General features: G+C 39.9%; 1 protein-coding gene across 1 annotated transcript; it reads left to right on the plus strand.

The window, feature by feature from the left end:
* The first annotated feature begins 7,957 nt into the window (after nt 1–7,957).
* SPRY3 (sprouty RTK signaling antagonist 3) lies at nt 7,958–16,581 on the plus strand. The gene is made up of 2 exons (XM_037822127.1): nt 7,958–8,153; nt 13,384–16,581. The coding sequence occupies exon 2, from the start codon at nt 13,490–13,492 to the stop codon at nt 14,357–14,359; it is 870 nt and encodes a 289-aa protein (XP_037678055.1). The 5' UTR covers nt 7,958–8,153; nt 13,384–13,489; the 3' UTR covers nt 14,360–16,581.
* The last annotated feature ends 628 nt before the right edge of the window (nt 16,582–17,209 follow it).

A 17,209-nucleotide genomic window follows, 5' to 3' on the forward strand; every position in this document is an offset into this window, starting at 1 on the left:
CAAACATGGCACTAAGGTTTTGAGCTTTTATAACTAAAACATTTGTGATGCCATTCCAAGTAAAAGAGAAATCAGGATAAGTAGCTAGCTGGGGATTTTGAATACAATTTTATAATGGAGATTGGATAATACAATCTCCAAAGTTCTTTCCAACCCTAATATTCTATACTTATTCCTTTAAACTGCCCTCCCCCTTCTGACTTTTCTGTATGGTAATGACATCATTGTCATTACCATATTAAACAAAAATATCTCATCCTCACTTTCCAGTCTCACTGTCAGTTCTCTAACTAGGTCCTTACTACTTCCTACTTAGATAACTACTAATACTCTAAATTGACTGACCGAACTCCAGTGTCTCCTCCTTCCAATATATCATGCCAAATATAACTTCCTTAAATATGGCTTTTTTCACACTTTATTTCTTTGTTCAAAAACTTATTACTAATTCCTAGAACATTAAGTCTACATTACTTTTTGCCTGTCATTTAAGTTATTCCACAATCTGGTTCAACCCTTCATTTGAATTGTATATACTTACTCATTTTCTAACTTTGGGTCCTAATTCCTCTGTGAACCCTTCCCTGACTACTGAGCCTCCTTTCTTCTCTAAAGCTCTAGGTATTACTGATACTTCAACTTATTTTCACATTTGTAACTCCTACAGCACTTTTCACCCTGTTCTTTTTGTTCAGTATGCTCTGTTAGATTATACTCTTCCCTCTTTCAAAACCTTTTTGAGTTAACTACTCTGTCAGAAACAGTTTCTACCACGGTATGGAAATATCTGTTTAATTCATCATAAAACCATAATTCAGAGATTTTTAAAACATAGTAGTAAGGAGGATATTTGGAAAGAAAAGTGATTTTCTAGTGTCATTCAAGATTACTTATTTATTTTTTGGAATTCATTGGCTTTTAGAAACTCTAACAGATGGGCTGATCTGTGCTGAGATAATATCTCCAAATTCAATACAAATTAAATTAATGTCAGCAAGGTGTCTTGTAAAAAGAAAAAAAAGGCATTGGATTGGGAAACAGGAGACCTGTGTTCACTTCTAAGTCCAGCACTCTCACTAACTAGCTGTATGATTTTGGATAACTTGATGAATCTGTCAAAACGTGTTTCCTGAAAAGTACACCATTAACTAAAGAGCTAAGAAAGCAAATATCCTGAAATACAAAAAACATTATTACAAGAATCTAACAAGTTTGTAAAACAAGTTTACAAGTAGCACATAGTAAATTATGGAATGTCTCAACATCAAATTTCTATATATAATCGTACTATTTTGATAGTCTATCAAAACTCGTGAAACTGCACATAGTCCTTTAGAAATGCAACAGGTTAAAGCACAAATAAAAATATTCTCATAGATTTCTAAGAGTCAGTTATTTATTCATTCAATAAGTATTCATTGAGAAACTATTGTGCTAGACCCTGGGGATATAGCAGTGAAGACAAATATGATAAATATTATATCTACCCCTGTTTAGTGTGGGAGAGAGACACATAAAAAAGACAATTATAATACAAGGTGATAAATGTTGTGATAGCAGTAAGCACAAGTGGGCCACTGGAGCACAAAGAAAAGGACAGATACCTAAACTGGTCTTTTGGGGAGAGAGGTGATTATGCAAAGTTCTTCGAGTGAGTTGCTTCTAGGTTTAGGTCCAGAGAATGGGTAGGAATCAATCTTTCAGTGAATGGGTGTGGATTAGGGAAGTATTTCAGGAAAAGTGAACAGGCTATTAAAAGGCAAAGGAGTAATTACAACAACAGTACCAGTATATACAAAAGGCAAAGCAGTATATGATAACGTGGGATCTTCAGGGATACCAAGTAATTCAGAAAAATTGCAGCAAAAAGCCTTGAAGGGTTATGCAGATGGGAAGGCACTGGGGTGTAGTTGTTAAGAGTGCAAGCTCTGGAGTGAGTCAGCCTGGGTTCAATTCCAGATCTGCAACTTGACAGCTGTGTAACCTTGGGCAAGTTATTTAATCTCTTTGGGCCTTGATTTATCATTTGTAAAATCAGTCCACTATATAAATATGCATCATGGATTGTTGTGAGAATTCAATGAGTTAAAACATGTAAAACACTCACATCACTTGAGTGTAAACTCCTAGGAAGGCAGGATATTTAACTGTTGAATCAGTGACTGGCCCATAGTAGGCATTGTTGAATGAATGAATAATCGTCATTGTAATTATCTGTGATGAGTATTGTCCTAAAAGGTGAGAAGGTTGAATACTCTCATTTGTTCTCATTGTTGCTTTAATATAGGCCCATGGAATAAAGGAGGAGAAGGAACTAAGCAACCCAGCTATTCAAATTTAAAGCTGGATTTCAAAAAAAAAATGATTTTGAAATCATCTCTTGCCTTTCCTAAGGGAAAGTTACTGTTCATTGAACACTTGCTATATGCCAGACACATGAAAAGTATTTTAAATGCATCACCTTATTCAATCTACAGAAAAGTAGCACAACCCTGTGCTGTAGGTACTATTGTTACCTCCATTTTAAAGATGAAGGAATGGGTTCAGAGACGTGAACTGACTAAGTTAAGGAGCAAAAATTTGAACACTGATCTGTTCAACCTGAATCTAGTTAGTTCAGTGCTTGGCACATACTTGATGTGCAGTAAATAGCTGTTTAATAATAGATCTGCTTAATAATAATATCTTATTAAAATGGGTGAATTAATACATCAGTAAATCTATCGTCTTCAGCAGGTGAACCTACAAGGTTAGCTTTCATGGTGTTCATGATCTTGATAAGCTCAAGTCAATGCTAAGTATAAAGAAGAGGTTTGAGCCACGAAAGAGAAGGAAAATCTCTGGAAATTCTGATTGGAAAAATAGATTTGTATTTGCTTAGAAATTATTCACACACATATATATATATACACACATTAACAGAACTTTTGTAGCACACATATACACATGCACATGCATACCCACCCCTGAGATGGTATAAATGATAGAATGTCAGAGCTAGAAGGGACCTTAGCAATTACCTAATCAGATCCACTCATGTAAATGTAGAATTTGAGGCTCTAAAAGGGAAGTTGCAAAGGTTACACAAGGAGTTAGAGTCAGATTAAGAATCTCAGCTTCCTTACTCACAGGTTTGTTTTACTCTGAACTTTCATAATTTATCATCTCAATTTTTTAAGTTTAATTTTATTGAGATTGTTCACATACCATACAATCATCCAAAGTTCCAAAGTGCACAATTAATTGCCCACAGTACCATCATACAGCTGTGCATCCATCACCACAATTATTTTTTTCTCAAGTTTTAGAACATTTTCATTACTCCAGAAAAGAAATAAAGACAAAAAAAGAAAACTTGAATCCTCCCATACCCCTAACCTCCATTATTGACTCATAGTATTGGTATAGTACATGTGTTACTGTTGATGAAAGAATGTTAAAATACTACTACCTGTAGTACATAGTTTGCAATAGGTATATTTTTTCCTATATACCCCTCTATTATTAAATTCTAGTTATAGTGTCATACATTTGTTCTAGTTTATGAGAGAGATTTATAATATTTGTACAGTTAATCATGGACATTGTCCACCACAAAGTTCAGTTTTATACATTCCCATCTTTTAACCTCCAACTTTCCTTCTGGTGACATACGTGACTCTAAGCTTCCTATTTCCACCACATTCACACACCACTCAGCACTGTTAGTTATTCTTACAATAACATGCTACCATCACCTCTGTCCATTTCCAAACACTTAAGTTCAACCTAGTTGAACATTCTGCTCATAATAAGCAACTGCTCCCCATTCTTTAGCCTCATTCTATATCCTGGTAACTTATATTTCATGTCTATGAGTTTACATATTATAATTAGTTCACATCAGTGAGACCATACAATATTTGTCCTTAAATGTCTGACATATTTCACTCAATATAGTGCCCTCAAGGTTTCTTCATCAACCAGTATGTTTGTTTTCCTTTTTAAGATAGATGGTTTTGTTCACCCACCATACATTCCCTCCTAAGTGAATAATTGATGGTTCCCTGTATAATCACATATTTATGCATTCACTATCACCACTATCTATATAAGGACATATTCATTTCTTCCACAAAGAAGGAGGAAGAGTCAAAGAAGGTAGAGAGACAAAAGAAAAAGAAAAAGAAAAAGAAAGAAAAAAAACATGACAGCTAAAAAGCAACAAAAGGAAAGATAGAATAAAACTAAAGTACAATAAAAGTCAGACAACATCTCCAATGCCAAGAGTCCCTTATCCCTCCCTTATGTCCCCCTCTTATAGGCATTTAGCTTTGGTATATTGCCTTTGTTACATTAAATGAAGCATAATACAATGTTTCTGTTAATTATACTCTCCAGTTTGCATTGATTGTATTTTTCTCCCAATACCTCCCTATTTTTAACACCTTGCAAGGTTGACATTCATTTGCTCTCCCTCATATAAAACATATTTGTACATTTTATCACAATTGTTGAGCACTCTAGGTTTCAGTGAGTTATACAGTCCCCGTCTTTACCTTTCCTCTTTCCTTCTGGTGTCCCACATGCTCCTAACCTTCCTCTTTCAACCGTACTCACAGTCATCTTTGTTCAGTGTACTTACATTGCTGTGCTACCATCACCAAAATTGTGTTCCAAACCTCTCCCTCCTTTCTTTTCTTACCTGTCTGTAGTGCTCCCTTTAGTTTTTCCTGTAGAGCAGGTATCTTGTTCACAAACTCTCTCATTGTATGTTTTTCACAGAATATTTTAAACTCTCCATTATATTTTAAGGACAGTTTTGCTGGATATAGGATTCTTGGTTGGTGGTTTTTCTCTTTCAGTATCTTAAATATATCACACCACTTCCTTCTTACCTCTATGGTTTCTGCTGAGAAATCCACACATAGTCTTATCAAGCTTCCTTTGTATTTGATGGATCACTTTTCTCTTGCTGCTTTCAGGATTCTCTCTTTGTCTTTGATGTTTGATAATCTGATTATTAAGTGTCTTGGCGTAGGTCTATTCAGATCTATTCTGTTTGGGGTACGCTGCATTTCTTGGATCTGTAATTTTATGTCTTTCATAAGAGATGGGAAATTTTCATTGATTATTTCCTCTATTATTGCTTCTGCCCCTTTTCCCTTTTCTTCTCCTTCTGGGACACCCGTGACATGTACATTCGTGTGCTTCATGTTGTCATTCAATTCTCTGAGACGTTGCTCATATTTTTCTATTCTTTTCCCTATCTGTCCTTTTGTGTGTAGGCTTTCAGGTGTCTTGTCCTCCAGTTCTTGAGTGTTTCTTCTGCCTCTTGAGATCTGCTATTGTATGTCTCCATTGTGTCTTTCATCTCTTGTGTTATGCCTTTCACTTCCATAGATTCTGCCAGTTGTTTTTTCAAACTTTCAATTTCTACCTTATGTCTGCCCAGTGTTTTCTTTGTATCCTTCATCTCTTTTGCCATATCTTCCCTAAATTTGTTGACTTGGTCTTTGAATCAATTTAGCATATTTATTTGAAAATCTTTAATAGATTGTTTCATTAAAGTGAGACAATATCTCACTGGTATCTTGATTGAGGTGTAAGTTTATTCCTTTGACTGAGCCATAGTTTTGTTTTTCCTAGTGTAAATTATAGTTTTCTGTTATCTAGGCATCCGGTTTCCTTGGTTACCCCAATCAGATTTTCCCAGACCAGAATGGGTTCAGGTCTCAGAATGGGGTTATATTCAGTTTCAAGTTTCCCTGCGGGTGTGTCTTAGAGATTAACAGACTTTCCTGAAAGGTCTCTAGCTGCTTTGTTTTTCCTAACCTGCACAGCAGGTGGCACCTGTCAGCCTGTTGCTCCTGACTGGTGTAAGGAGGTGTGGCCCTTTAGTTTCTGTTTTGGCTATTTTCACCCCGGCTTTGGGGTCTGGTTCTGGGGTCTGAAGGGAAGGCTAGTAGTAGAGCTTGGCCCCATCTACTTCATCATCTGCATTTGAATTGTTGGCTCTCTGTTATCTCCACCCCTGTCTGGGTCAGTGCACTGCAGACTGAAAGTGGCTGCAGCTATCTCCACTGAGCTGCTCAGGTTGAGAGGGAGGAAAAGGGACAGAAATCCCCTTTCAGGGTTAGTCCACAGCCCCCAGTTTCACCCGTCAGCCAGAGATAGCACCCTGTCCTCTGGGATCCTCCTCCCAGGACAGAGAAGTCCCCTGGCTTTTCAAGGTCATTCATCACTAAAAGCCTCTGTCTGCTTGTTGGGGATTTGCAGCTTGCCTTGAGCAGTCCATGTTTGCCAATTAAAACCCCAGTTGGAGCTGGCCTGAGGTATATTTGCTTGTTCAGAGAGTGCTGCTGTCTATCACAGTGAGGCTTTGCCATTTGGGCTGCCATGGGGGATGGGGGCTCCCAGCTTGGATCTGCAGTTCTACTCACAGATTCCATGCTGTGATCTCAGGCATTCCTCCCAATCCAGGTTGGTGTATGATGAGTGAACAGTCACGTTTGTCCCCCAGCAGTTATTCCAGATTATTTACTAGTTGTTCCTGGTTGTTTGCTAGTTGCTCCAGGGGACTAACTAAATTCCACTCCTCTCTATGCTGCCATCTTGTCCCCTCCCACCATCTCAATTTTACAGATGAAATAACCAAAGCATCTTAAGAATGTTGATGGCCAAGGTTCATCCACTAGCCCATTGATGCAGGATTTGAGATCAGATCTCTTTTATTTTAAATATGAAGCTTGCTTTCATCCAGATGTTTCTGTCTGAATGCCCAGAAAGACCCCTTTTTATTGGTTTCCAAGACCACTTTCTTTTCAGAAGGAGGCTCCATGAAGGCAGGGATCCTGTCTCATTGAACCCCTAACACATAGCACAAATCCTGACACAGGGAAGATACTCAGTATTCACTGAATATAGGACATATTGAAGAGAGAAAAAAAATAGGTTGGGTAATGGTTTCCCAATAGAGGATAAATGGACAATCAGTACTGGTGCTAGGAAAGTGGGAATGAATGAGGAAAAGAGGTGAGAGAGGCTCTTAAACAAAGGAGAAGTTCTGTCACTTTATGTGATTGAAGCTGCTACAATCCTTCAGGCGCAGTGGCTTGGAAGGACTGTGATGGGCCGAGATATTTATATGAAGTCTCCTTAAAATTGTTACTCTTCACCCCACCCCCATACTCCTTTCAATTCTGTTTCAGTCATTACCCAGGGACTGGATACAGAGATTCCTATGGGGAGTTCTAATGGGTCGATTCAATTTCAACTGGATGACGCCACTTAGCCAAGCATTAAGAGCTACAGCTCCGGGAAAGCAAACGACACAGAGAGAGGGAGAGAAAGAGATTATAACAAGGAGCAGTAAATCCCTCCCCTCCCATCCTCCCCTGTAACCCATTCACAAGACCTCCAGAAATCATCTACATTCACAAAACAGCCAGCTAGCTGAGCTGAACACCCTGCAGCCTCCCCCACCCCCCTGCTCTTTGAAGATGATATACCAACACACCCTGAGACGAGAGCTATATAAATAACCACACAGTAGCAGTATCCATTGCTGTGCTGAGATACCCTGTGTCTACAACTGCAGTTTCTGCTGTTTCGGCTCATCTGTCAGATTGGAGGACACAGAGGCGGAGGTGGAAGCAGAGGCAAAAGAGAAGGAGGGGGAGGAGGTAAAGGAGGAGGACGGGACGAGGAAAAGGGGAGGAGAACAGAAGGGGGAGGAAAAAAGCTGGAGCGGGGGAGAAAGAGGAGGAGGAGGAAAAGGGGGAGGAGAAAGAGGCGTAGGAGGAGGGGGAGGAGAAAAAGGAGGAGGAGGAGGAGAGAGAAGAGGAGGAGAATGAGGAGGAGGTGGTGAACAATTTACCCTGCTAAGGTATCTTTGGGGAATAAGTACTTCAAGATTTAGATCTGCATGTAAAATCTATACAAAGTATCTGCCACTACAGGTCTGACTCCCCCTACCCCCGCCCCCACTTTTTTTTCTTTCCGTTTTCTCTGCTGTGTCGGAAAGACCGAGACAGAACTATCTCTGTTTCTGGCTCCACTAACAGTGAAGGAGTTTTCATTCAGACTCTCCGAAGAGAGGTGGAGAAATCTAAAGACCAGATGCAGCATTAGTTCTTCGGCTTTTCTCAGCATGGATAAACCCCTTCTACAAGGTAAGCCATAGAAATTAGCTCTTAAAGACTCCAGAATTCTTTCTGTGCAATGCACAGATTGCCATTCATTCCAGCCATCCTGTGCTGTGTGTGTGTGTGCGTGTGTGCTCACGTGCAAGTGCGTGGGTAAAATAAAATAAAAGCCATTTAAATGAGATTTAAATGAAGAAAACTATCCGTTCTGGAAATTTATAAATCAAAATGGAACTTCAAAATAATCGTTTTGTAGCCAAATGTCAATTTAATTTCTAGCATAATGACCTTTAAGTGCATTTTGGTGCTTGCCTGAGCCCCTCATAGTGCAGCCTAACAACCCAAGCTGGGGACTTAGGGAGACCCTGTGCTGCGGCCAGTCTGGCTGCCCAGCAGGCATCCTGTCAGTGTGGGGCTAGGCTGCTATTGGCTCACAAGTCTGGACTGTGCATCGTTCAGATTTCATCACATCACCTTGCCCTGGGTAGAAATGGCACAAGCTGACACAGCATAACCCCCTACTTACATTGAGTCAGAGCAATGATTTAGAAATCTCTGGATCCATGCCTGGGTATGTGTACACATGTCTATATGCGACATATGGAAATTTTGTCAAGTGCGAGAACCTGTGAGCATATCTGGTTAGCCAATAGGTATTTGATAGGACCTAGGGCAGTGGTTCACTGCACACCCCCTCCACTCTTCTAATTATAATTATCACTCACTTCTGCATGCTGCAAAACAAGTTGGATGAACAGAAAACAGACTTTGAACTTTTAGACAGAAAACCCATTTTAAAATGCAAAGTATTGTTGCTTCTTTGGGTACATTAAAACCTCACTGTAACATAATGTGCTATCACATGAATTTGGATATACCAGGTGTTAAATCATGTTCCCAACAAGTTAGCAGCATATGTACTTAAAAATAAGACATCATTGTAACATTCTATACATTTTGTTTCTTCATGTTCTGCTTTTAGGTTTCTTTAGCTGTGAAACATAGCCTAGATAGTGCTTTGGAGGTATTTATTCAGAGTTGAGGAGCTGAGAGTAAGTAAAGGACCTAAAGGAAAGGAGACAAATAATACTTCATGAAATGTAACAAGCAAACCCTCTCATATTGCAAATGAAGAAACTGAGGCCCAGAAGTCACATGCAGATGGTCACACAGCAAAGTAGAGCTAGAGTTTGGACTAGAATCTAAGTTTCTTGTCTCTTATAAAAGAATTTGGGTTTAAAGAAAGGTTCCTACTTCTTAAATGAACAACTAGGGTCTTAGAATTTTCCTCAGATTAGAAGTATGTGAATTTATTTGTTATCACAATTTTTCCCTGTATCGCTCATCACTAAACTGCCTATATCTTTAATAATGTAAGGTCTTAAAACTGCAAGACTCCTGGGTTTGAAATAAATTGCTACAAATCTTAATGAAATTATTACAGTAATGAATAGGACAAGGGTAGCAGAGTGACAAGTTAAGAGTTAAATGTGGTGAGGACCTGGCAGCTCCAGTAAGATGTATGCGGTAGGAGAGGGGCCCAGTCAGTGGTGGAGAGGTTAGTAATGTAAACTATATACAACTCGGTATTTGTAAGGGGGGAGCTCTTTGATAGAGATGCAAATGTTTGTGCACAGAGAGGGGTTTTTAGAGAGCAGACTTTGGAAGAGTAGAACTAAGACAGCATATAAAGCCATAGCAGAAATTCTCCTTATGTTTGCTTTCAGTTATTCTGAGAATGGGGGTATATAATAGCAGAGCACAGAGAAAAGCAGCCAACCCAGAGCCATCACACAGTAAGGTACAAAACCCATGGGAATGGGAGAAACCAGGAACCAGGCACTCCTTCTTCTCTTCCCCACTTTCTTCTTTGAAATCAACAGTGAGTCATATTGTATCAGAAATAATTTATCATAGAAATCAGAGCTGTCTTAAAATGTTAGCACAGAATAGCTTTAAGTAGGAAAGTTTTTCATCTTTAGTCTCAACATAGCACAGAAATCAGGGACTGATTTTAGGTTCCATGGAGAAAATACATTTTTCTTTCATTAACACACATCAGTGTTTCTTGAATGGATTTAGCTTTCTAGTCTCTAAGTTGACATAAGAAAATAAATTTCTATTTAGGTTGAATAAGCAAATTACAGGGCTACAGAAAAAATGGTTGAAAAAGCTCTGAGCACCTGGCCAGAGGGACTGAGATAGGAATGGGTTTACAATGCATCATTCATTACTGCAGAGTCACTAAGTGACAGAAATCACTAGAACCCATCAATGTGTAGCCAAGAACTTGTAACGACCTTGGATCCTTTTTAACAATACGTGACATGTATATTCTCTCCCTCATTTAATAGAATATGGAATTGACCAACAGCACAATCCGTTTCTTAACTGTTGCTTCTCACAATGAATGGCCCTTTAATGGGTGGATTTCTGAATCGTAAACATGCATGCAGTAATAGTTTTTCATCTAGTCTGTGCTAGCCTATTTGTTTCCCAAATTTCTCCCTCTTATCCTCCTCTACAGTATCTATTTCAGTTCATCTTGTTAGTCATATAGGATTCAGCACACCCAGACCAGCAATAGTTTATTGTCATTCAATCCTTTTTTATCCTACTCAACACCCTGGTTTTACCCTGGTCCCACTGCTGACCATATTTCAGATTGCAGATCTCCCACACTAGATCCCAGAATCCATTCTAAGAAAAGGTTTTACAGGGCAGGAAGAAACCGTCTGAGTTCATCCTGTCAATCTCCTTACCTGTAAGCAAGGCACTATCTCATCGTCCTAGACTGATGCCCAACATTTCCTTTAATCATCCAACAAAGAAAGCACTTCAACTCCTCAGTCTTGCAGCAATTTAATCAATATCCAAATACATCTTCTCAACCTGACCACCATATACACTTATACATCCAAGACAGGCTCCCCTTTGAACATGGTTCTCAGTATTGGCTACTGAGTCCCTTGGTTCTGAGTCATTTGTATTATGACCTAGATTCCTCCAAGCTTAGCTTTTGACCTTCTGGGCATGTCAGCATGTCCCTGAGATACTTAGTGACATCTCTGGAATCCTCTCCTTGGAATCCCACATGATAATCTCCTGTAACTTGGAGACTTTGTATGCCTTCCTTTGAATCATTGCTTATTGGAATTTCCAGTATGCTTTGAATCTAGTTTCTTTTGGGAAATCAGTGAATCTAAAATACATCCAGTGTATATATTGTTTTTACAGTGTAAAAGAATTGAAGGGTCTTGCATATTCTTTATCTAATCAATAGAACATAAATCCATTTCTTATGAATTCATTGAAAGACTCTCCCCAGTCCAAAGTTCCTATATCCACATACCCTCCAAGCCAGCTGAACAATGTGAAAAGAGAATTCTTTTGTTAAATTGCCTAGTTATAGAATTACAAATCATAATGGGCAGCATCCTTTAAGAGCACCTAGTCTACCCCTGTAATTATATAGAAGGTGAAACTGAGGCCTAAAGAAAGCAAGTATTTAACAAAGGAAACAGATAGTTGAGTCTTAGAGTCTCCATGGTGTTTATCTGCCTTCTCTTATGTTGGGTTAAATAACACCAAAACAACTAGCTGAAAAGCAAAATGTTGATCAGATGATTCCCTGATGTGATGGACACAAAAAAAGTTATTTTTTAACAAAACTAAGTCTCCTTTTCAAAATGTGAACCAATGTAAATTTAGCTAAACAGATTTGTGTAAGGATACAGCCTCAAAAGACATTCAAAGCTGGTTATAATATTATTATTCAGAGTCCATTATGAAACGCACCCTTATTTTTCCTGTTATTGAGCTTTGGGCTCAATTCAGTGTCACGCTTGCTTATGGAAACTTAATCAAGCACTATCTTCTCCCACTTGTTCATTTCTATTACTCATTCAAGTTATCCATCCCGTACAGTAGTGTGACTAATCAAACTATTTTGAGCAGGCCTGAAATCTGATGGATTTCAAATATATGCTTTATTCATCCTAGTGTTTCCTAGGTCTTAATGCTCCAGGACGTCTCTTTGCATTTGTGTTTCCTTGTGTACACCTTTTTGACTGTTCGTTCTTCCAGGTGGGGTGATATAGCAGTCCACTGTTTGTAGAACCATGCAGTATTTTCCTCATAGTCACCATTATCAGAACTAGGCTTGATCAGATCTCTCTGGGAATGACCACCCAACTCATCCTGATTGTGGTATAATGGAGAAACAAGTACATGCTTTCTAGATATTCAACTTAGCTTAAATATGGTTTAAGCATTTGTTTACTCTCTAAGAAAGCCAGTTTGTTGTGTAAGGTAAGGATAGAAAACAGCAGTCCATGCAGTTATGTCTGGTAAATCTCATCAGTATGGAGTTGATCCAGAGTAATAATAGGTACAGCTACAGGTGATATTTGAAATAATTTAGGACTCTATGTTTCCCCCATCCCCAGTGTTATTCCCCTGTATACACAAGTTTGATTCTAGAGCCATCATGCCATTTAGAACGAATCACCTCCTCAGTAAGTTACAGCAGCTTGTAAGGTGAGGAGAACTGCAAGATGATTAGTAATGGCTTCCTTACACTCTTGGAAAACTTTGTTTCTCTAAATGAATTCCTATTACTCAATGAACAACCTAATTCCTGCCTTCTGCCTCTGCCATATCTTTGCCATTATTGCAACTTGCTTGCTTGTTTATATTCATTGAACCAAGCAATGTGCTTTCCCGTCTATTTATTTCTGCTTATCATAAATGGCACTGAAAGGAAAATTTTGATTAATGATTAGAGATTATATATGTATATACGTATATATTTGCATATACATATATATAAACAAATTTTCATGGGTGGCTTCTGAGGCTTTCTCTTTTGCTTCAGCATTGCTTCTGGAATTAGTCTTTGCCTTTCAAATTAGGGTCCACTTTTATTATGATTGTCATGCTCAAGGCTTAGTTCGTCTGTCTTAGCAAACACCCATAAATGAGCTAGTTAACTCCTGTTAACCTAGTCCATATGATGGAATACAAAAGGAATCAAAGAACTGATCTTTGCTCTCAAAGTGCTATATAGTCTGAATGGGATGACCAGACTTGCCTGTAAAGAAGTAGGTGAGGTCAATTACAAATAAAAGTATAACATGAAGACTACTGCAAAGTGATTGATGGTAGTGGTGGTGATAGGTCCTGCGCTTTTTTGGTTCCCTGCAAAGTAATCACACCTGTGTGTTCTCATTTATTATTTCTATTCCTTCTCTCCTAGGATTTTCTGATGTGTCCTGAGTTTCATGTAACTACAAGGTCTCCTCTTTATCACCATAAGTGCCATCCTGACCCCAAACCACTCAGAGCTCAAGAATCAAGGCAAAATGGATGCCACAATGACAGATGATTTCCAACAAATTCTGCCTATTGAACAGCTGTGCTCTACACATGCTAGCAATGATTATGTGGAGCAGCCTCCAGCCTCCTGTAAACAGGCGCTCTCCAGCCCTTCCCTTATCCTGCAAACCCACAAATATGATTGGTCCCTGGCTACCATGCCTACTGCTCTCCCCCGCAGTCTCAGCCAGTGCCATCAATTGCAGCCCTTGCCTCAGCATCTGAGCCAATCTAGTATTGCCAGCTCAATGTCCCATAGCACCACTGCCTCTGATCAAAGGCTCTTGGCCAGCATTACACCCTCACCTTCAGGCCACTCCATCATCCGAACCCAGCCTGGAGCTGGAACCCACCCAAAGGCTGATGGTGCTCTGAAGGGAGAAGCTGAGCAATCTGCAGTGCACCCCAGTGAGCACCTCTTCATCTGTGAGGAGTGTGGGCGCTGCAAGTGTGTACCCTGCACAGCAGCTCACCCTCTCCCCTCCTGTTGGCTTTGCAACCAGCGTTGCCTTTGCTCTGCTGAGAGCCTCCTCGATTATGGCACTTGTCTCTGCTGTGTCAAGGGCGTCTTCTACCACTGCTCCACTGATGATGAAGACAACTGCGCTGATGAGCCCTGTTCCTGTGGGCCTAGCTCTTGCTTCGTCCGCTGGGCAGCCATGAGCCTCATCTCCCTCTTCCTACCCTGCCTGTGCTGCTACCTGCCTACCCGTGGATGCCTCGATCTGTGTCAGAAGGGCTATGATAACCTCAGGCGACCAGGCTGCCGCTGTAAGAGGCACACCAACACTGTGTGCAGAAAAATCTCTTCTGGTGGCAATGCATCCTTCCCCAAGGCCCAGGAAAAGTCTGTATGACCTTCCTACAAAATGGATACAGAGCTTTCTCTTTCTAGCCCCCATCGGTAAAGGCTAGGCCTCATCTTTGAAGAGGGGAAGGGTAAAAACTAGCCAAAGTTAGGGCCTCACCTCTTTTGTGAGGCCAAGTCAGAGCAATGGCCAAGTACATCCTGGTGCAGAATGCCTTGTTCTTTCTCGCAGTATCTATCCAACTCCTCTTCAACCCTTTTCAACCCCACCAATTCAGCCCTTATAGCTGTCAGGACAAATTCAGGTGATATATAGGCATGAATTTTGGACACTGAGGACTGACAGAGCCAGCAACGTGGAGGCTTAGGGGCTCCTCAGTGTAAGGCCTCACAATACAGGCTCTGAGCATTACTCTGCTTTCCACAGTGCCTTTGGAAGCTTTCTTTTAAGATGGTTTTCATAGGTCAATGTGGAACAGCATTCAGTTTTCCAGGGAATCTGACCCCTTCTCCCTTTTTGCAACCCTTCTCTTCTTTCTTCCTCTTTTTCTCACTCTCTCTACTATTCTGTAATTATACTGATCTACATTCCTTCCCCCTTCATTCCCACTCTCTCTACTTTTACTCTTCCTCACTTTTCTTGCTCTCTCCCTTCCTCCTCCTTCCCTCCCTCTCTCTGAGACTAACCCTTGCATTGCCTATATTTCTATCTCATTTGACTTATCTTTTTCTCTCCATCTAACTGCCCCTCTTTCTCTCTCTAACACTTCCCAAAGTGCTGTTGTTCCATAGATGTTTTCTTTTACTGCACATTTTGCTATGCTATACTATTTACTAAATTTTTATTAAGGGAAATGGATTACTGTAATGAACTGATAACTAGCAATAGTCTGTCCTGGAATGTGTGTATGCATTCACAATCATGCTCACCTGTTTGTGAGTTTATGAGGCAAAGTTATCTTACATTTCCAGGTTTTATTAGTTGGAGCTTTACTCCCTTTCCCAAGTATCAACTTATAGTACTGGCAGATTCCATTAGCATGCTGAGTAGGATAGTAAATCAGGATGCTCATAACTTTGTATGTCTGACCCAAGTGCCAAAGGCAGACGTGCTTTATAGCTAAATGAACAAAGCAAAGGATATTAGAGAAGTCTGTTTTCTCTTAGAAGCTAACTGCCCTGAGACTGCATGGCTCAGGTCTTAATAATGGACATAAAAAGTCATTAAAACTTAGAGCTGGAAGGAACCTTAGCTATTAATCTAGTTCAATGCCCTTATTTTACATATGGCCTGTGGGGGGGGAGGGACTTGCCCAAGGCCATACACTGAGTTAATAGCAGTGTTGAGACTGGAATACAGGCCTTCTGGCTCCTAGTTCAACATTCTTTCCCTGCACCACATTGAATCATGGGACTTTTCTCCTAAGATTCTGTTAACAACAACAGAAAGCCATTTACATTTGATTACTTTCCAGGAACTGTGTAAAGTTAGTGTGGTGGTCTTTATGCAGTGCATGGTGGGTAGCTAATTAACTGCTAGGTGTCAAGGCTGACCCCATTGGACATCATCTTGTGGAAGCTCAAGTGTGGAAAAGAAAAGATGAAAGAAGCCCTAACCAAGCTGTATCTTTGCCATTGCATCTCCTCTTTACTGCACACACTGTGCTTGCTCCTGGCTTTGTCTGCAACGGCAGTTGCCTGAGAACCTAAATTTCAGCAACAGTGAAAAACTGAGGTATAAGATGTGTAATACAGAGAACTGACTTCTCTTTAAAAATACGGAGAGCCTGTGCTGTGAGCCCCTTTCAGTGGGAAAAGGCTGCAATGGTGATGGCAGGCTCCTGAAGACTGCTGCTAAAAGACACAAGAATGATATCATTTCCCTCTGTAAGTGAATCGAAAATTCACTAAGGAATTCAAAGATTGAGGGCACTTGCTTGAAATCAAGGTGCTGTGATTTAGTTTAAGACTTCTAGACTCTAACTTTATATATCATCTCTTTTAAAGCATACATGTATGTGTGCTGCAGGGTGGAGAGGTGAGGAGAAGTGTATACCTGTACACAGGGAAAAGAAGAAGGGAACATCCACATTCCTTTGTTGGGTACATACATTGGGAGGTAACAAAAGAGAACTACAGAAATATGTGCCACTCAATGTTTGTTGGTTCTGAGTCTTACTGAAGTGTATTGACATTTGGGCTGCACACAGCCCCACACCTTCACTTACACCTCCTCTTCTAAAATTGTTTTGCTCTATTTTTTGTGTGTATATATATATATATATATATGTATATATGTGTATATATATGTTATGATGATTATTAATATTGTTAATACTATTGCTGCAAATGGTGCCATATATAAGGTTTGGCTTCTTGGAACATTTGTAAACCCAAACCAATACCTGTAACCTCATATGTTGCTTTCAAATCCTTCGGTTTTGAGTAACTTTTTTATCTTACAAGTCTGCCTGATTGAACTTTGAACTTATCTACACCCCTAAAGGCTATGTCCAGTTCTCTGGGACAAGCTGGATGGTGATGAATAACAATGCACACTTCTCTCTGCTTCTGCCTGACATTTGCTTAGAGCTGAGATATATAAGGATTCTGTGACACTAGCGCATTGTTCCTGGAGCTAAAGCTATTCTGTGGATGTTTGCTTATTAGTTTCAGAGCCCAAAATAACACAAGTCCATCTTCCTTGATAGTTCCTTAATATACCAATCCTGCAGTCCTTACTCAGGCAAATTGTGCACTGCCAGAGGTGCCCTGGGTTCTGCCATACACCCAAAGGAGCGCTTCTCAGTGTATTTCTAAATGGCCTTACACTTGGTAGAAGGAACTGAAGGGTTACTCAAATGTAGTTGCAATCTGCAATCTGCTGCTGAGTCAGGAC

This window comes from Choloepus didactylus, chromosome X (genome assembly GCF_015220235.1).
Source record: "Choloepus didactylus isolate mChoDid1 chromosome X, mChoDid1.pri, whole genome shotgun sequence".
NCBI lineage: Eukaryota > Metazoa > Chordata > Mammalia > Pilosa > Megalonychidae > Choloepus > Choloepus didactylus.